General features: G+C 47.9%; 1 protein-coding gene across 1 annotated transcript; it reads left to right on the top strand.

Annotated features, from left to right (window-relative positions):
• Positions 1–10,834: 10,834 nt before the first annotated feature.
• LOC132592077 (uncharacterized) lies at positions 10,835–13,922 on the top strand. Its single transcript, XM_060274173.1, has 2 exons — positions 10,835–12,201; positions 13,103–13,922. The coding sequence occupies exons 1-2, from the start codon at positions 11,338–11,340 to the stop codon at positions 13,139–13,141; spliced, it is 903 nt and encodes a 300-aa protein (XP_060130156.1). The 5' UTR covers positions 10,835–11,337; the 3' UTR covers positions 13,142–13,922.
• The last annotated feature ends 6,676 nt before the right edge of the window (positions 13,923–20,598 follow it).

Here is a 20,598-nt window from a genome sequence, read left to right on the forward strand (position 1 = left end):
ATAACAGTTTCCGAACAGGAACAGTGAGAATTTGGAGTTTAAGCAACAGCCACAGCCCTCACATGGCTCGTGCTGTTTGTCACAAAGTTACCTTCACCAAAAAGAGGTGAGGATAATCATTGCATTCGCTCTGTGTATCTCGTTTTCTGTACACATGAAAAAAATGTAAGTTATAACGTGCAAAAGCATGAAATCAAAACAAATTGGTTAGATTTCAGTTACCTGTGTTAGATCAAGGAAGGCACACCTGGGCAGTCATTGGCTATAAATGAACATCAAAACGAACCATGGCATATGGTGATTAGAACAAGCATAGCATAGTCTTCCCCTCCCTTCTTGTTTTCACTTCTGCTGCAGTCTAGAGGAAGAGCTAAGAAGCTTTCGCTTTTGATCTCAATTCACCCTAGTTAAGATTAAACAACAATTAGTGAAAGCAACTGACCTTGAAGTTGGCTTGTTTTAAGCAATCCATAGTTAAGATTAACCATAGCTAATTAGGTTCAGACAACATGGCAAGCCACAGTTAATCATAAATTGCAGCAGAAGATTTGAAACTCCTCCTCTTGGCCACACTTCAGGTGGAAGGGAGCGTGTACCAGCCCAACAGCAAGTTTGGCTCATTCCTGTCACAATAAACCATGGTTTATCATGTCCAAATGTTGCCATTGTATAGTGCAGGGGTGAGGAACCTGTGGCTCACCAGACGTTGCTGGATCTAATTGAGGTTGATGGGAAATAGAATTCAACCATATCTGGAGGACCACACAGTTTGCATACAGTTAGACTTTTCGATAATCAGTATTTTTAAAAAACATGTTCAGCAATGTAAATGCATACCTGCAAGTATAGTGGCAGTACAGACAACTCTCAACTTACACAGAGTTTACATTCTGGGGATAGCGCATAATGCCAACATGGCATACAGTTGGTGGATGGTTCAACAGTGGATGGGATTGCCCAAGTCATTCTTCTCAGAAGCCCACCCCTTTCCCTCCTTCATTTTAAAATTGCGAAGCCCATAAAGCTGAATATGCGTGAGTTAGATGCTTGTAAGTTGCGAGTTACCTGTACTTACAATGGTAATTTATTATATTCCTTATGTAATATGTAGAGTAAATGAATTAAAAGAATTCACTACCATGAGATGTGGTCAGAGTGTCTACCATAGATCACAAAACCCTTACCAAAAAGGGTTAAATTAATTCATGGAAGAGAGGTTTCCTCATAAATATTAGCCAGTACAATATACAGAAACCAAATCTGTGACTCTCTCTTTCTGTTCATTTAGAGTACCCAGGACATTCATTTTGCTAATGGAGACCAGGCTGATGCTACAGTTTATTTGTAGAATTAAGCAGGCTAGAGCAGACAATGATAATTAAATGACAAACAGGCTCAGAATACTCTAGCTCTTCAGAAGCATAGCAGCAAACAGGAGATCTGCAATAATAGAAAGGCACAATTGCTACCTGTACAGAATTGACCCACCTGTATTAATGTACAGTATGTGGAACTAAGTAAGATGATACACAACCTCACATAACCATGGTAAGGGCCAAACCGGGCATGGCATTATTGGTACTATTAGCAATTCTGCAACTTATCTTTTTGTTTTTAAAAAAGGGAGGTCCAGAGAGGAGCTGTGGGTGGGGGTAGAGAACTTTAGCCCTTTGCCTATCTGATGGGTCCAATCAGAATCAGCCCAACCCTCCTTCCCACAACTTCACTTTGCACCAGGAGGAGAACTTTCCATTGGCACTAATGGGATTTTTCTGTCAGAGGCCAATAGCAGCATATGTAAAGGCAGAGAGGCCATTATTCTAAAGCTGGAAATGGATTTAATGTAGAAAGTGCACAGAATGGAGTGTCAATTTAGTGAATATTGGATGGTATTTCCTAGCAGTTGGAGGTTACGGTGTTATATCATTTCAGAATACTCTACACAAAGCTGCCCGAGGTTTTGATGATGCTCATTTCTTGATGGGTTCCTATCAGCACTGAAGATCTCCCATTGTGAATGGCAAAACTCAGCAGATTCAAAGAAAAGAGGCAAAAGGCAAGGCACCCCAGTCTCCATTAAGACATTGCAGGTCAGGACCAGACATCTCCACCTCTCTATCCAGTTCAACCCACACAATCAACTTTAAACGGGTCACAAAGTACAACACACTGCTTAGAAGGCAAGTAGCTTCCACGGCAGTATCCTCCAAAGAAAAATATATTTTAAAAACGACATTAGTGCCATAAAGGAGAAAAGACACTCATGTCTTATGTTGATATATATAAGCAGGGCCAGATTTAGGTTTGATGAGACCCTGAGCTACTGAAGGTAATGGGGCCCTTTATATGTCCAGATGTCCTTTGTCAACAACAAATTGTCACTGTTTTTTGTGTTGAATTTATACTATATGGTAACCGATGGACCTAACAGGTATCGTAACGCCATTTGCCACTGTTACTGGATGTAGGTTTTATTTATTTATTTATTTAATCTTATATTTTCTTAATGTACACCCAAGTTTTTCCCCCTTTAAATATTTTGGGGGGGCCCAAGAGAGTGGGGCCCTAAGCTATAGCTTGTTTAGCTTATACGTAAATCTGGCACTGTTCATAAGACAGGTGGAAAGGGGGCTTCCCCATGGCAGTTTATTGTGGACTCGCTGCTCATGTACACAAGTTTCCCACAGTGTCCACACAGTGCTGTCCTCAACAATATGCCATCCTATATTTCATTTGCCCATTTTTCCTCTATGCTCTATTTGTACTACTCCATCATCATGCTGGCAACGGACTGCATACGCTCCAGGAGAAGGAAAACATCAGAGGCAGATGGGCGGCAGAGGGAGGGAGGGAGTGGAGTAGCAGTGCAAGCAAGAAGGGCAGCAGGCCAGTGAGCCAGGCTTGTGGCTCAGGGTTGAAGAGACTGGCTGAGCTGGGCTTGTGGTGGTGGGCGAGTTGAGCGAGAGAGTTGGCATGGTATAATGGCAGGGCTGAAGCGGACAAGGGCTTGCAGAGGCAAGTCAAGCAGGGGAGTTGGGGCAGTGGGGCAGGAGAGCTGAAGAGGTTTGGCATGGCTTAAGGGAGGGGGTTAGGCATGGGGGCTGTGTTGAAGGGGGTCGGTGAGCAAAGTGAGCGGGGACATCAGCCTCTTTTAACCCAGATTTATTACTTCTGTGGTAAATCAAGTAAGTAAAAATATTCATGGAAAGAGTAAACCCAGAATAAAGGGGGCGGGATATGGTATGGCATTTTGATGAGGACATTGTGTGGATGCTTCAAAAAAAAACAAAAACTTGCATGCGTGAGCAGTACCGGGTCCACAATAAAGTACTGTATGCAAGTGCCCCAATGTCACCTCCCCACAAATAAATCCAAATGAATGCTCAGTAAACATGTCATCCGGAAGCAACCAGGGACACCATAGAACACTGGGTCACTATGACCTGTAGTTCTAGGAGCTGCGCCTGTATGATGGTTAAGATACATGCTGCCGCCTGCTTTATCTTTTGTGCCTTCAGTTTAGGAAAGGAAAATGAATCAGGGTGTTCCGTCTGCCAAACAGCACAAAAGGAGTGTGGTGCCTTGAAAATCTCCCTTATTGGGCATCACAGACACATTATTTGCACATGCCAATTATGCAGGTATAATGGTGGGGTATAATTTCAAAAGAGACATCTATTTCTATCCCAGGAAGAGAGTTAGGACTGCAGCCAGGCAGCAAGCAGGTAAAGGAATTGTAGGAAGCCAAGCAGGTTGCGGGTAGTCATCAAGCCTGGTCACACCTGCGAAGCACTTGTTCATTCAAAGTTTATGACAGCAAGAAGCCCCGAGTACTGTGAACTTAGGAAGTTTAAAGGAAAAACTGAGGAGCAGAACAATTGGGCCACCGCATAAGTTGTTTATCTTTATCTTGTATGCACAACAAATTGCATCAGTTTGTCTGTAGTGGACAACAGGTATGGTGGAACCCCAACCTTTCATGAGGTGTTCTGATAAGAAATGACTTCAGGGGAAACCTGACTTTGGGCTTATCCAATTACATTTTGCCCCACTCTTTCCAGGCACAGGGTCATGTTTGTGTCCCAGCATGTATTTTTTTGCCTCAAGCAAAAACTCTTTGAAGTTCATTCAGAATGAATGTTGATTTGGGCTTTGCATGGATGGACATTTGCTCCTATTGAGCTTTAGAGAGTGGCTTTTCACAGGGAAAGGCTCAGGGGTTATATCTATATATCTTGGACATGGAGCTTTTAAGTGTGGACCATGCCTGGAAAGAGCAGAGGAAAGGTAAGTGTGAATGTGCCCTTTATCCCTTTCTGAACAGAATCAAGTCCAAGTACCATTATAACCTGATCAAAGGCAAAGATCTGGCAGAATTAGGTCTGGATGCATTATCCAACTGAACGCATCGCATAATGGTACACTGAAGTAGCCTGGAGTGCTTATAGTTCCCAATGATAACTTTATACCAGCGATGAGGAAGCTGTAGCCCTCCATCCATATATTGTTGGACTCCACTTCCCATCAATCCCAGCTAGTGAATGGGATTGTGGAAGTTGTAGTTCGGCAGCATCAGGAGAACCAGTGTTTCTCCATCCCTGCTTTATCTTCAGTAGCTGGTAAATAGATGCATTCTAGAGGAACAGTCATAAACAATAATAGCCTGAAGCAGCAGAAAAATCAAATACTTTTCTGTCATTTAAAAGACAAATATATTATGGCATAAGCTTTTGTGGGCTAGGTGTCACCTAGTCACAGATGTAAAAGAAAAAGTGGCCTCTGGCCTATGAAACTTTATGCCACCATATATTTACTGGTCTTGAAGATGACACAAAGCCTTTGTTATAATGAGCGAACGAATAATGCATTGTAAAGTGCTGGAATACTAGCTAGGAGGCAATAGCTCTTCCACCTTCCCACAAAACAGGTTGCCATTGTACTTCTGCCAGCTCTGAAGGAAAACAAAAGCAAAAAAAGATTGGACACTCCAATATTATTGTGTAACAATCCTTTCCAAAGCACATTGTGGTACAAAGCACATTTAAAGCAAGCAGATACCCCATTGCATTGCGGGCGGAACATGTTTCAGCAGCCTCACTTTTAAAGCAATTTGTGGTCAAACAAAGCAAAAACAAAAATCCTTAAAAGGAGGAATGAATCAGTTGAATGCTTTTGACTGGGGGGTGGGCGAAGGGGGGGATAGTGTTCCTAAAAGCTTGCAGAGAGCTGGACTTAAGGGCATGGGGGGTGGTCATTTTAAAATTCTTTTTTCCTCCTTGCAAATGGGCACAAATACACAAAGGCTGAGGAAATAAAATAAAAATAACCCTTCCACTCCCTTGGGAAAGCCGACGGCCATCATCCAATGATGTATGACTTGGACATAGCAAAAGTGCAATGGGGAGCAGTAGTTCTTTTAACACATCTTCAGAGGTGGCCCTGGAGGAACAGGAGACACCCAGATAGATGAGGAGGGTGAGATAGTTTTGGTTTGCTTTTTAAGGGAGAAGCAGGGATGCCAGCTTAACAATGATAAATGTTCTCCCGCCCCCCCCCCCTCAAGAAGGCTTAGATGTTCCCTCTCTGAGCTGTACCTCAGATTGTTTTCAATGCCTCTACGCTCCAAGCAAAGTGCTTTCATTCTTTCTTCAAAGAAACTGTCAGTTGCCTGAGGGGTAGTGTGAAAAGCGTGACACACTCTTTGTTTCCTTTTGTGATTTGGGCCAAATCTCAAAAACATGCCTCTCGACACCCACTGTTCAACCTACCAGGCAGTCACCAGTGGCATTTCTGCCTCTGGATCTCTGTTCCTCTCTAATAAAAGAGAAGAGACAATGAAAATACATTTGGGGCAAAATAAAACAAAACAAAAATTAAGCCCGTGTAATTATCTTTTAAACCTGCATTGTGAGCCTCCTAATTAAGTATAAATTATGTGGTTTGTCAAGGCACCAAGGAGCCTAATTAAGGCTTTTGGAGACTGGGGTTGAGCACCCAGTTATGATGATGATGATGATGATTTGCTGTGGGCTTCTTCCTGGCTCTCAGATATTAATTTACCAGCACACCTCCTGCATTATTAGCCAAATAATGGAAATATCACCTAGGCCCTTTCCTTCTTCCTATAGAATAACCCCCCATCTAGAAGGAACCTATAGATCTCCAGATGTTGCTGGACTGTAACTCACATAATCTCTAATCATTGGTCTAATAATATATCCAGCTCCAAGGGACTTCTGGCAGTTCCCTCATTGCAAGAAGTGAAGTTACAGGTAACCACCAGGCAGAGGGCCTTCTCAGCAGTGGCACCCACCCTGTGGAATGCCCTCCCACCAGATGTCGATAAACAATTATATGACTTTTAGAAGACATCTGAAGGCAGTCCTATACAGAGAAGTTTTTAATGTTTGAGGTTTTGTGTTTGTGTTTTCTATATTTTGCTGGGAGATACCCAGAGTGGATGGCTTATTACAGTGGTAACTCGGGTTACAGACGCTTCAGGTTGCAGACGCTTCAGGTTACAGACTCCACTAACCCAGAAATAGTACCTCGGGTTAAGAACTTTGCTTCAGGATGAGAACAGAAATCGTGTTCTGGCGGCGCGGCGGCAGCAGGAGGCCCCATTAGCTAAAGTCGTACCTCAGGTGAAGAACAGTTTCAGGTTAAGAACAGACCTCCAGAATGAATTAAGTATTATTATTAGTAGTAGTAGTATTAGTATTAATATTAGTATTAGTATTGGAAGGCCCACATTCCTAATTCAGATGTACATTATTTACACTTCCTTTCAAACAATTACAAATACTAAAATCTACTGGTCTACTGGAGGAGAAAGGGGGGCGGTCTCCCCTGGGTGCCATCTCTGAGGGGAGTGACAAAAGGGCACCCTGCGGGGGGTTCGCTCTGCCACCCCCAGGCACAGTGGTGTGAGCCGCCGCCATTGTGCCACTGCAGCCGTGTGCGGAGGATAGCGCTGCTGCCACTGCAAGCGGAGGAGTGCGCCACCGTGGTGAGTGGATGATTGCGCCGCCCCCGTTGCAGCCATGAGTGGAGGATCCTGCCGTTGCCATGCATGCAAAGGATCACCCCACCCACTGCCCCGCCCCCTGCAGGGTGGATCACACACACCCCGGTGCATGGCATGGCCGCTGCTCCAGGCGCCCATGCAGCTTACTCCGCTGCTGCTTTGGCCCACTGATATGCACACCACAGATCATGGGAGTGGCCTACTCATGTAAGACAGGAGTAGGGAACCTGTAGCTCCACGTGCCATTGAACTCCACCTCCCATCTGACTCAGCCAGCAGGACCATTGGTCAAGGAAGGTGAGTGTTGCGGTCCAGCAACATCTAGAGGGGTCTCAGGTTCCTTACCTCTAATATAAGCAGGGCAAAAAAATACATAAAGACTTGGAAATGTTCCAAACTAAATTCCCTGAGAGGGAACTGCCTTTGTTAGAGCACACCCTGCTGGTCTCAGAAACTGATCTACAGTACAGAGGGTTGCCAGTGTCTTACCCAGAAGGGAGGTGTGTTTGTGAGCCTCATTGCCTGAGGCACTGAGAAAGGATATAGCCATTGCCACTGCCACCATGGTCTTCTTCTGATTTTGTTGCCCCTCTTCCCCCTCTGGACATCATTCGAGTCCCACATGCTGTCACTGGTGGAAAAGAAGGGGAAGTGAATGAATACTTGGAGAGGAAGGCCAGGAGAAACAGTGATTGCACTGTCTCTTAGAGCCCATCCTTTATTATTATTATTATTATTGTGCATTCATGATTATTTGTGTCCATGATGGTATTGAGGTGGTTATTTGTGAGGTCCCAGTGCTCAGATCTTGATAAAGGTGCTTTTACTATCAACACAAAATGGCTGCCAACTGCAGCAAAAAGGAAAAGGAAAAAGAGGTGACAGTACTCCATTCTGGCGAGTATCATCACACACAAAAAGCACTGCCTTTATCCCATTCCTTTCATTCATTTCATTGCTTTCATTCTCAGATGTTGACTGGAGACACCAATGAGCATGCTTTTCCTCTTCTGGTTTCCCAGAAATGTTTTTACTAGTAGCCTCCCTTCAATTAATAACTAGTTGAAAATAATATTTCTAATTGGAAAATACTGGGGATGTTTTGTATGCTTATTATCAATGAGAAGTCTAGACATAGAATACTTATTCTAACAATACCCATGGATCTCTTTGCCTTCCGAAAGTACACATGTCGTCAATCATAGTTGCCAAACTGCATCCGTTGGATTCAGTCTAAGTAGGTTATTAATTAAAAGTCGTATCAATATTACATTTTCTAAACTGCTCAGGACAGTATAGTGTACAGATCTAAGTAACACAATACAACATAACAGCCACACAACACAACAGTAACACAAAATAAAAATCAGTAAAGGGTAAAGGTAAAGGGACCCCTGACCATTAGGTCCAGTTTTGGATGACTCTGGGGTTGCAGCGCTCATCTCGCATTATTGGCCGAGGGAGCCGGCGTACAGCTTACGGGTCATGTGGCCAGCATGACTAAGCCACTTCTGGTGAACCAGAGCAGCACACAGAAACACCGTTTACCTTCCCGCCGGAGCAGTACCTATTTATCTACTTGCACTTTGAGGTGCTTTCAAACTGCTAGGTTGGCAGGAGCAGGGACCAAGCAACGGAGCTCACCCAGTCGCAGGGATTCGAACCGCCGACCTTCCGATCAGTAAGCCCTAGGCTCTGTGGTTTAACCCACAGCGCCACCCGCGTCCCTATGAAAATGAGTAGACATCTGCAAAACATGCACAGCAGAAAACCCAGCTCTGTAGCTCATCCCCCTCCAAAAGCCAGGTGTCTAACTGACATCTAAAGGCCATTCACATGACGGACAGCCATATCTCCACTGGGAGTTCCACAACTGGACAGAGAAAGCTTTGTACCATGGGCCGCAGCCAGTGATGGGACCATAAGTAAGTACATCCTAAGACAAGGGCTGGCAGATAATGGGAGAAGAGCTCTTTCAAGTACAGTACTTGAATCCCAAGCCATGTTCGGCTTTCGGGAGCAGATGGCAAGGTTGGGCAGCAAGGCTTACCTGGCCTTCCGGCAGCAGAGTTGCTGCCAACCACGACTGGGAAGTGGAAGGCATTGGGGTGGGTGGGACAGCAGTGTGCCAATGCACTGCCATAGCACCTCCCTGCCACCTAGCACCTCCTACTCTTCCTCCCAGTAAGCGCCACCACCCCACTGCCCCACACCCTCTTTTATACAGCAAAGTAAACACCTTCGGTTGGGCTAAGTAGCAAACAGGCAGCTAATGGGGGTAATGTGATCCCAGTTCTGGCAGCCGGATTCTGCATCCCCTGCAGCTTCTGGACCACCTTCAATGGCAGTCCCAAACAGAGAACATTGAAAAGCATGAGGCCACCAGAGAATGTACTACATACTGCCGCTAGGTTCTCCTGATTGAGAAAGTGTCGCCGCTGACAAAGCAATTGGAGCTGATAATAAATACTGCTTGCTGCTGAGGCATCGGCTGACAATGATGGCTCTAGGGCACCCACAAGCCACAAACCTGTTCCTCCAGGGGAATTGCTGCGCCATCCAAAACTGGTCATCCCAGACCCAGGAACTGCCCACTGCTAGGCTGCACTCAGTTCCTTCCCACTGAAATTAATTAGCTTAAGTCATGACTAACTTCTACTATTTATCACTCACTTAATGTAATTAAGCATATTTGATGCATTTGACAAAGCTAGTCAACCTATTAATTGATATAAGCAGCTACATCAAGCCCTTGCAAATTATTTCTCATCAGTGCTATCTCTGAAACCTTTACTAATTTTTAATTGATCCTGTCAAATCCAATGATGTCGAAAGAATTTAATTCACGCCCTATTCCTTCCATATCAATGAAGTCACCAATAATTAATTTTGTAGATTTTCTGCTGTGATAGATCATTCCGTTCCCAATCTTGATTGGCACAATATGCCATAGTAGAGAATATCTGATAGATTTTTATTTTAAAACAGCCTTGTGCCCTGTCCCCACTGAGAACACACCCAAGGGCAACCCTCTGGCACACCCCTGAGGTAACAGCAGTACTTCAATAGCCAGGCCCTGGCCAAGAGCCCTGCTCTGGCTCTGCCTGGTCCTATCACAATCACTCACCTAGGAACTGCAGCTGGTAGGACAATGGAGAAGCAGCAGATTGTCCCAACAATTGGGAAAGCCTCTTCAGAGTCCCCTCCTGGCAGTGAGTGGTTATCTCCATCTTGTGGAGATTAATACTGACTTATGTTTGCAGATGAAATTGCTGTCAACAGTCACAAGACTGGCTAGTTTTGCCAGTCAACTGCTAAGCCTAGTTACAAACATAATTTGGGCAGCTGATGACAATGAGTAGTTCATGCATTTTTATGTATTTTCCCAACGCACCCTTGCCCCCCCAAAAACAATTAGAAATAATTAAATGGCACCGATTAAAAAAAATTAAGCTGGATTTAATTACATCAGGTTGTGTTTTTAGTGTTGTTTCCTAGGAGCCTTCTGTTCCTCCCCTGGATGTGTTTCTGCTCCCAAATTACAGTCTTCTACATGTCTACTCAGAGCATTCTGTTTGGCAATCCCTGAACTGCAGGATTCCCTCCCCACAGAGGTATGTGTGGCTTCTTTACTCTACAGTTTTTGGTAAAGGTTGTACTAGACGCACCTCTTTACTCTTGTCTTTGATACCTGAGATGCGCAGTTTTGAAGCCCACCCTATTCCTCTGACTGTACTTTGTTTTTCACTGTTTTTAATTCTGAAGTTTACATTGTAACCGACCCGGGACCTGCTGATGATGGGTGATGTTATGTACTGAGCTGAATCCTAGAACAATAGGATTCAGAATCAGCGGGAGCTACCCAATCCAACTCCAGGTGGAAGTGAATCCGCAACCTGATTGGCCTGCTGGAGCAGCCAATCAGGCGGCTGGCAGAAGTGAATCTGCTACCTGATTGGCCTGTAGGAACAGCCAATCAGGCTGCAGGCAGAAGTCAATCCACAATATAATTGGCCCACAGGTGTAGCCCTGAAGTAGCCAATCACGCAAGGCCCATTGTGTAAATAATGTATATAAGCAGATGGTTTTGGGAAAAGAGCCATTCGTCTTCTCTTCTCCTCCTTGATGACTATGAGCTGAATAAAGAGCATGAAATTCACTCTTGACTCCGAGTATATTTCACTGGCGACGAGGATGGGATCCTGCTGAGCTGACCGCCACCACGCACTGCACCGCAGCACCGCCACCTGCTGCACCGCTGCATCGCACCGTGCATCCAGGCTTCAGCTCCAGGACCCAAGGAACCCAGAATGGCAACCGACAGCAGCTTCTCGCCATTCAAACCAGCATCAGGAGACTGGGAAGGGTACGCCGCCCGTTTCAACTTCCTCCTGCAAGCGAAAGAAGTCACCAACGATGCCATGAAGAGGGCGACATTCTTCAGCGTCTGTGGAGAGGAGACGTTTGAAATCGCCCGGGCTCTCCTTGCACCTAGAGATGTCGCTACCGTCTCTTACAAAACAATAATGGAACGGCTGAAGGAGCACTTCTCACCACAGCCCTCGGTGGTAGCTTGCCGAAATGCCTTCTACGCAAAGCGGCAAGCCCCGGGGGAATCCATAACTGGGTTTGTGACCTCCCTCCGCCAAGCCGCCCGGTTATGCAACTTCTCAGAGTTGGAGAACATGCTTCGTGACCGCCTCGTCGGTGGCCTGAGGGACGAGATGTTGCAACGACGCCTCTACGCCAAAAAAGACCTCACGTTCCAGATTGCTCTGGAGGAAGCCCTGGCAACCGAAGCCGCCGAGAGGTCAACGCAAGAGGCACGACCAGCCCCGCCATCCCAACCGAGGGTCTACCACGAAGACCTCACCGACGAATCAGAATCTGACAGGGAGGAAGTACACCGAGTACAGCGGCGCACTCAAGCAGCACACACACCACAGCAGCCTCGACGAGAAGGAGGGAACTGTGCAAGCTGCGGGGAGAACCACGAGAGGAGGACCTGTCGTTTCCGCAACGCAGAGTGCAGGCAGTGCAGAAAATTGGGACACATCGCCCGGGTGTGTCGGGCTCGACTCACCCGTCGACAAGCATCAGATGACCGACCCAGGAGCCCCAGGTCACACGGCACCATGCACCAAGGCAACTCGACGGAGATCACGGACTACCAGGTATTCCAGTTGCCCCATCCCAGCACAGAGAAAATTTATATAGAGGTACAGATAGAGGGAGCCCCATGCCGCATGGAGCTGGACACGGGTTCAACTCTATCCATAATCTCGGCCCGAACATTAAGGGAACTGTGCCCTAATGGGGGTCCCAAACTAAGGCCGGCCCCATTCACCCTCCGGGACTTCCAGAAACGTAAGGTCCCTACAATGGGGGTGGGGACCTTCAGGGTGCAATATCGAGGGCGAAAGCAACAATTGGACTTGCTGGTAGTTAAGGTCCCCTACGTTAGCTTACTGGGACTGGCATGGTTTGGACCTCTGGGGCTAGCCGTTACCGGGGTGAACCGCACTAGCATACAAGTGGACGTGGACGCCATATGCAAAGAGTTTCCAGGGGTTTTCGATGGGGCATTGGGACGATATACAGGACCCCCCATTGCCCTACAGCTAGACCCCGCTGTACGACCCATCAGGCACAAGGCCCGCCGGGTCCCGTTCGCCCTGAAACCCCGCATAGACGAGGAATTGGACCGGCTCGTGGAGCAAGGAGTGCTGGAGCCGGTGCCCAACGCCCCCTGGGAAACTCCAATTGTCACACCCGTCAAGCCTAACGGTTCGGTCCGCATCTGTGCAGACTACAAATGCACCATAAACAAGGCTCTCACGGCCCATGCATACCCAGTGCCAGTGGTCAGCCATGTCCTCGCCACCCTGGCTGGGTCAAAAATCTTTGGCAAACTGGACTTGGCCCAAGCGTATCAACAGTTGCCTGTGGACGAAGCCACAGCAGAGGCTCAGACGATTGTGACGCACAGAGGGGCATTTAGAGTAAAGCGGCTGCAATTTGGCGTTAGCGTGGCACCAGGCATATTCCAGAATCTAATGGACTCTCTCCTTAAAGGGATTCCTGGCGTCACCCCCTTCTTCGATGATGTACTGATCGCCGGGCCCACACCAGAGGAATTTGAGGACCGCCTCCGCTCCGTCCTGCACCGTTTCCAGACGGCGGGCCTCAAGGTGAAGCGGGAAAAGTGTTTACTGGGAGTGCCGCAGGTGGACTTTCTGGGATTTAAGGTGGACGCAGAAGGGGTCCATCCAACCGGTGACAAGGTACGGGCCATTTGTGAGGCCCCAGCGCCCAAGAGCAAGCCCGAACTTCAGTCATTCTTGGGACTATTGAACTTTTACCATGCCTTCCTTCCCCATAAGGCAGCGGTAGCGGAGCCCCTACACAGACTCCTAGATAAAAGGGCCCCTTGGGTGTGGGGCCAGCGACAAAGGGCCGCATTCCAGGCAGTCAAGGACTTGCTCGTCTCGAACTCGGTCTTGGCACACTTCGACGAGAGGCTGCCAGTGGTGCTGGCATGCGACGCCTCTCCCTATGGCATCGGCGCTGTCCTGGGACACCAACTCCCGGATGGAAGAGAGGTGCCAGTGGCATACTTCTCCCAGACGCTTGCTGCAGCCGAACGAAACTACTCACAGATTGACAAGGAGGGTCTGGCAATCGTGAAGGGCGTAAAAAAATTCCATGATTTCTTGTACGGGCGGCCCTTTACCATAGTGACTGACCACAAGCCGTTGCTTGGCCTGTTTGCCCCCGAGAAGCAGACCCCCCAAGTGTTGTCTCCACGTGTCCTCAGGTGGTCAATTTTCCTTGCCGGCTACCAGTATGCACTAATCCACCGCCCTGGGAAGGCGATGGGCCACGCAGACGCCCTTAGCAGGCTACCACTACCAGAAACAGGCCCCGACCCAGCGCCTGCGCAAGAGGTTATGACCCTGGAGCTGCTTCCCGGCCGACCCATTCAGGCACAAGAAGTTGCGCGCCATTCCACAAAAGATAGGGTCATCTCCCGGGTCCTGGACTGGGTGTGGCGAGGATGGCCCAGCAGCAGCCCCGGGCCAGAATTCGCTGGCTACACAAACTGCAAACATGAACTGTCGGCCCACAAGGGGTGCCTGTTATGGGGAAGCAGGGTTGTTGTTCCCCAGCCCCTCCGCAAAAGGGTCCTCACAGCCCTACACGAGACACACCCAGGGGTAGTGAGGATGAAGGCCCTTGCCAGGAGTTATGTGTGGTGGCCGGGGATTGACAGAGAGATAGAGGCCTGGGTCCAACACTGCCAGACCTGCCAAGAATCCCGCCCGGATCCCCCAAGGGCCCCAGTCCAGCCCTGGGAGTCCGCCCGACATCCATGGTCACGCTTGCATGTGGACTTCGCTGGCCCCTTCCAGGGAAAAACATTCTTCATAGTGGTGGATTCCTACACCAAATGGCTGGAGGTCGCACTGGTACCGTCCACTTCTACGGCGGCAGCCATCCGGGTACTACGTAAGCTGTTTGCAACCCACGGGCTCCCTGACACCCTCGTCTCGGACAATGGAACCGCATTCACGTCAGAGGAGTTCCAGACCTTCACAGCGCAGAACGCCATCCGCCACATCCGCTCAGCACCATTCCACCCTGCCACCAATGGCCAAGCGGAGCGCATGGTGCGGACCACCAAGGACAGCCTCCACCGCATGACACAAGGGGACTGGGAATACCGCCTTGCCACATTTCTTCTAGCACAGCACAGCACCCCAAGCACAACGACGGGCCGGAGCCCAGCTGAACTACTAATGGGCCGGCGCCTTGCAACTAGACTGGACCGACTTCACCCCGACAGAGCTCAGGATGAGGTAGTGGTGGGGAAAGGCAGGAACCCCCGGACATTTGGGGCCCAGGACCCAGTGTATGCAAAGAATTTTGGGGCAGGCCCAGCATGGGTACCCGCCACAGTCACCAAGGTGACTGGTCCCGTGTCGTACGAGGTACTAACGGAAGGGGGGCAATGTTGGCGCCGCCACTGCGACCAGCTACGGCGACGATTCCCAGGAGGAACCCGGGAGGAGAGCGGGACAGAGGGGTCCCAAGGGGACAGAAGGGCAGTGAGGCCTGTAGAGCGAGAGGGGTGGGCAGGGGAAGCAGAAGCAGTAGGCACAGAGGGGCGCCCCGAGGCTGGAAGGACACCGGAACCAGAGCCACAACCTAGTGGTTCAGTGGCGCCAGACCAGACAGCCCCGGCACAGCCAGCAGCCTCGGAACACGAGCCAGAACCAGAACCCCTGACCAAGGAACACCCCAGGCCACAACGCACACGGAGGCGGCCAGCAGACCTTGAGGACTACGAATGCAACTTCCTGGGCAGGACTGGAACTTAGAGGGGAGGGGTGTTATGTACTGAGCTGAATCCTAGAACAATAGGATTCAGAATCAGCGGGAGCTACCCAATCCAACTCCAGGTGGAAGTGAATCCGCAACCTGATTGGCCTGCTGGAGCAGCCAATCAGGCGGCTGGCAGAAGTGAATCTGCTACCTGATTGGCCTGTAGGAACAGCCAATCAGGCTGCAGGCAGAAGTCAATCCACAATATAATTGGCCCACAGGTGTAGCCCTGAAGTAGCCAATCACGCAAGGCCCATTGTGTAAATAATGTATATAAGCAGATGGTTTTGGGAAAAGAGCCATTCGTCTTCTCTTCTCCTCCTTGATGACTATGAGCTGAATAAAGAGCATGAAATTCACTCTTGACTCCGAGTATATTTCAGGTGAGTAACAACAACAACAACAACAACGAGTCCTATTGAATTCAGTGGTGCTTTCTCCCAAGTAAATGGGTATAGGATTTCAGCCTTAGCCTACTCCAAAGATGGGGTTACTGCCAAGCATGACAGTCCCACCACAGGACTTGGGATTCAGTGGATGTGAAGGGCATATTTCATATCCCACTGGGCCCATTGCAGAGTTTAAATCCAAATAAATATTCCACTGAATAATAAGTCTCTGCCACCTTCCAATACTAAAGAGGTACACAAGACGGATTGATGTCATTTTACTTTGCACTGTAATGCTAACGCCACTTGGAAAACTTTGATAAACACTCAAAGCAAAAGCAGTTCTGCCCCTTTTGCAGATATTTTCATCTTTATGACTTGCTATTTGCATAAGAATGGAATCTTAATTTCTGATGCATATGGGCCTACATCATAATTTCCTGTTTGCGACTTTATCATGCTTTGTTGTGAAGTTGTGAGGGGAGGGTGAGAGGAGAGAAACATCTGATGCAAGATGAAACTGATACTGAAAGGGCAGAAAAGCAAGCGGCAAAACTAAATGAAAATGGAGGCTTATAAAACTTGTAATCTTCCCCCAAGCACAGACCCTCCAAGTGTCCCTATTTTCCAGGGACAGTACTGGATTTACAGAAGCTGTTCCGGTTTCCAATTTGATCCCAGAATGTCCCACTTTTCCTTAGAACGTCCCTATTTTCATCGGAGAAATGTTGGAGAGTATGCAAGAGTTACACGTGTCTCTGGGAACTTGTATGTATCGCACTTCGCATACAACTCTTAAACATGCGTGAAAAAGGGGTTTGTTTTATGTGGGTCAGCCATGTGCCAGCCACCCTGGGCATGTGTCTGACAGAGTTCAAGATCTCCTGTTGAATGCTAAAGCACCATATTTATTAAAGACTAATTGCAGTCGTAAACAGTCACCAACAGGTTTACCACACCTATCAGCCAATCACCCATTCCAACCACCCTTCTGAGTAATACCTCCCCCCACCCTCTCACTATATATAAGGGTCTGGTGACTTCTGTTTCAGTGTATCTGGAGAAGTGTGCATGCACACGAAAGCTCATTCCAATGACAAACTTAGTTGGTCTCTAAGGTGCTACTGGAAGGAATTTTTTTTATTTCGTTCCCTCTTTAAGATGATGGTGATGGGTACTTAGCTGAGTGGCTAAGGCCATCACCTTAACAAAGGGACTGGCCCAAGCGGTTCAGCATGGTGCTGTGGAGTTTCATCTTTGGCCAACATGAGTTCCCCCTTTGAAGTTCACAACACGTTTTTTCTGAAACGCTTTTTTGGTGTGTCTAGGTCCTACCAAGGTGGCATGTAATATACATGTCAGAAGAATCTGGCTGTGTTGCATGTGTGGGAAGAGTCCAGGGCCATGTGCCCCCTTACTAGGATTTTCGTCTCACAGGAATGCATGGGAGGGGGGAGGGGCTTCCTTCACCCTGATCAGTTAAGAATCCCTTTTAGGAATGGGTTTCAGATTACCAGCGGGGTGTTTGTATGCTGGTCCCAAGAGGTATGGTGTAGAAGTTGTTGTCTTATTTGCACAGGTATGTATGTATGTATGTATGTATGTATGTATGTATGTATGTATGTATGTAACCCAAGCCTTGATTGCGTTACAGATACAAGCCATCTCCCCACTAACCTATAGTGCATGGCCAGCTGTTTGGAAACCTTCTCATTTTTGCAGGTTTCCTCAAAGCTGTCAACGTCTTGCGGGAGGGATGCATACCAGAAATTTAGCTTTGTGGAATTGAAGTGGATTAAAGCGTTTTGTCATCCTAGCACAACAAATGCCCTTAAAAACACACAGAGAGGCTTTTTCAAGTCAGAAAAGTGTCAGGGAAATGCACTAAACAGTATGAGGCGAATGAATGATTAACAGAAAGGCATATATAAACACTCTGCAAGCAAATCAGGATGAATGCCCAATGCAGACCAAACAGGGCCCAACCTCCACATAGGTTTTGTGAATGCTCAGTGAAGAGGCCATCTGAGGGAACCTGGGGGGGGGGGTCCTCAGTCAAGCAGCAAACATAGAGGTTGTTGAGCCCTTGATGGGTTGCCATGTTGTTCGAAGAGCTGTGTTCTGTTAGGTGAGTCACAGATTACAAAGGCCTACTTAAAACCATTTGTTTCCATAATGGTGCCTTGCCATTAAAAAAAATACCGGCAAATGCCTCCCTTGTGTTTCAAGTGGTGCTAGTTATATTAATAATCACAGAGGAATAATATAAAACAAATAACTTTATTCAAACAAGCTTGCATTCAGCTTGTACGGTAACTCTCTCTGTCCCGCCTGTCTTGATTGTGCTGAGTCACTTCCTGGTAGCTGCTCCCTTAATTTGTGTCTTCTCTCTTTGTCACCAAGTTTATCTCCCTGACTGCGGCTGCTGGGCTGCATGGGATACAAGGGATGTGTGGACAAGCCCTCACTCTCATGCACATATCAAAGGCATGGGAGGCTTTCTGTGGTGAAAAGAAGAAGAAAGTGGCAAGCCAACTTGGGGTTGAAGAATGAGCTCCAGACTTGATCTATTCTTGACCTTACACTTGCTTGCTTTGCTTGCTTGCTTGCTTCCTTGCTTGAGCTACTGGACTTTAGGGGGGGGGGAGCCAACCATGGATAGCCATATTAACATGGCAAGGAGATTATAAGTGACAGGTATGCCTGTGACAAATGCAGAAAAAGTAGTAGTCAGCCGGTCCTGGGGGGGGGGGGGGGACACACCTTAAGCCACTGTTAGATTGGAAACACATGGATTAAATGAGTTAATTGTTTTAAACAACTTGCATTTCCAAGGTGACTCGGCTGATCCTTAAAGGAGCTTTGTATGGTAATGCGACATTTTGCAGCCTACGTGCACCCAATTATCTCTCATAAGAGGGGGGAAATGACCGAGTTGGTTTGCTGGAAAAGAGCCTTGAATTGAAACACACATGTCTAGGAGAACTATAAATCTAAGGAGATAATGCAAGGGCTGAGCAGGGAAGCTGAAAATGAGTACAGCTGCCAGTGCCAGACTTTTGGTCACTCATATGTGTGTGTGTGTGTGTGTGTGTGTGTGTGTGTGTAAGTAAGTAAGTAAGTAAGTGTAAAGGGGCCCCTGACCATCAGGTCCAGTCGTGTCCGACTCTGGGGTTGCGGCGCTCATCTCGCTCTATAGGCCGAGGGAGCCGGCGTTTGTCCGCAGACAGCTTCCGGGTCATGTGGCCAGCATGACAAAGCTGCTTCTGGCGAGCCAGAGCAGCGCACGGAAACGCCGTTTACCTTCCCGCTGGAGTGGTTCCTATTTATCTACTTGCACTTTGATGTGCTTTCGAACTGCTAGGTGGGCAGGAGCTGGGACCAAACAACAGGAGCTCACCCTGTTGCAGGGATTCGAACCACTGACCTTCTGATCAGGAAGCCCTAGAGTCTGTGGTTTAACCCACGGCGCCACCTGGGTCCCCTACCTGTCTGAATAGGCTAAACAAAAATGTTTTAAGCAGGCCCCCAAAAGGATACAGTGAAGGCACCTGCCTGATGCCAGTAGCAAGGGGTTCCAAAGTGTAGGTGCTAACACACTAAAAGAACAATTTCTTATAATAGTCTCTCTCTCTCTCTTTCTCTTTCTCTCTTTGCAATTCCCTTTCACCCCGAGGCCTGAACTACAATCACAACCTTAAGTGATCAGAGCTCAGAATGCCTTCATTCACTAAGTACACTTGCTGGAGTCCATCAGAGACATCCAGTGAGGGCTAGCAGCAGCTTGCAAGAGGGAATGGAGGCAGTGTCCTGCCAGTGGCAGCGCTGCCCTCATCAGGATGCAGAGGGGCAAGGCAAGGTGGCAGGAAGGCGGTGGGAGCTCTGGATTGGCAGCAGTGACCCCACAAGTACACACACATATCTGCAGAGCCACACATATCTGCAGAGCCATCCCCATCCCATAATGTCCCAGACCTCGCCACAACCTGATGCTGATGCTCCTTCATACAGGCACATCACCTGCCCTGGCTCCTACTGGATGAAGTACTCAAACTTCCTTTTCTGCTACAATGCCAGCGTTCAAATCAGCATGCTGCAAAGGCAAGGCAAGGATCGCCCCCGCGCACAACCGCACGGCATGGCTAAGCAAGCTAAGATTTTGATCAAACAGCTGGGTCTGTGCCAGCAGATTTCACCTTGGAGGCTGGCCAGGGAAGAGATAGGCATCTCTCCCAAAGGAACTGTCCAATCCCGCCTCTCTCTTCCCTTCTGTTGGGTTGGACTGGCCCCGCTCTGTAATCTATTACCATGAAACCTGGAGGAGGAATGTGTGATTAATATTTTACATTTTTAAAATACATTTTGGGGTTAATTATTTAAAAACAGAGCACTAAAACTCTCCTAGGAAGTCCAAAGTGTCAGGTCAATTAGTAGTATTAGTAGCAGGCTGGCTTGGGAACATTTGTTCAGCCGCTGATATGTAGGGTGGTGAAACGTTGCAGAAACAGAGGACGCTGTACAGTAATGGCTACAAAAACTGATGAGGGACAGATTAGGTTGGGCAGAGAAAAGATGGGCTCCTTTAAGGGTTATCTGAGGCCAAGCAAACCTGCTATAATTAGTAGCCCAGCTGCCACTGCTGGGAAATACCCAAAGACAAGATGTAGGCCCGGTTTAACGTGTGCTGCACACATTCTGCTACCAGACTGCTTCTCAGCTACTAAGAACTCCCCCAAACAGGCAGAAGTTAAGCAGGAGAGACCTTTCCAGTTCATGCCAGGGAAAGCTTCACCAGCT

The sequence above is a fragment of the Zootoca vivipara genome, chromosome 1, assembly GCF_963506605.1.
Source record: "Zootoca vivipara chromosome 1, rZooViv1.1, whole genome shotgun sequence".
In the NCBI taxonomy this organism is placed as follows: domain Eukaryota; kingdom Metazoa; phylum Chordata; class Lepidosauria; order Squamata; family Lacertidae; genus Zootoca; species Zootoca vivipara.

Coding starts and splice junctions, on each gene's coding strand:
- LOC132592077 (XM_060274173.1), top strand. CDS start 11,338: ATGGCAACCGACAGCAGCTTCTCGCCATTCAAACCAGCATCAGGAGAC. Junction 12,202..13,102: donor CGGAGATCACGGACTACCAG/GTATTCCAGTTG, acceptor CTCTCCTTAAAG/GGATTCCTGGCGTCACCCCC.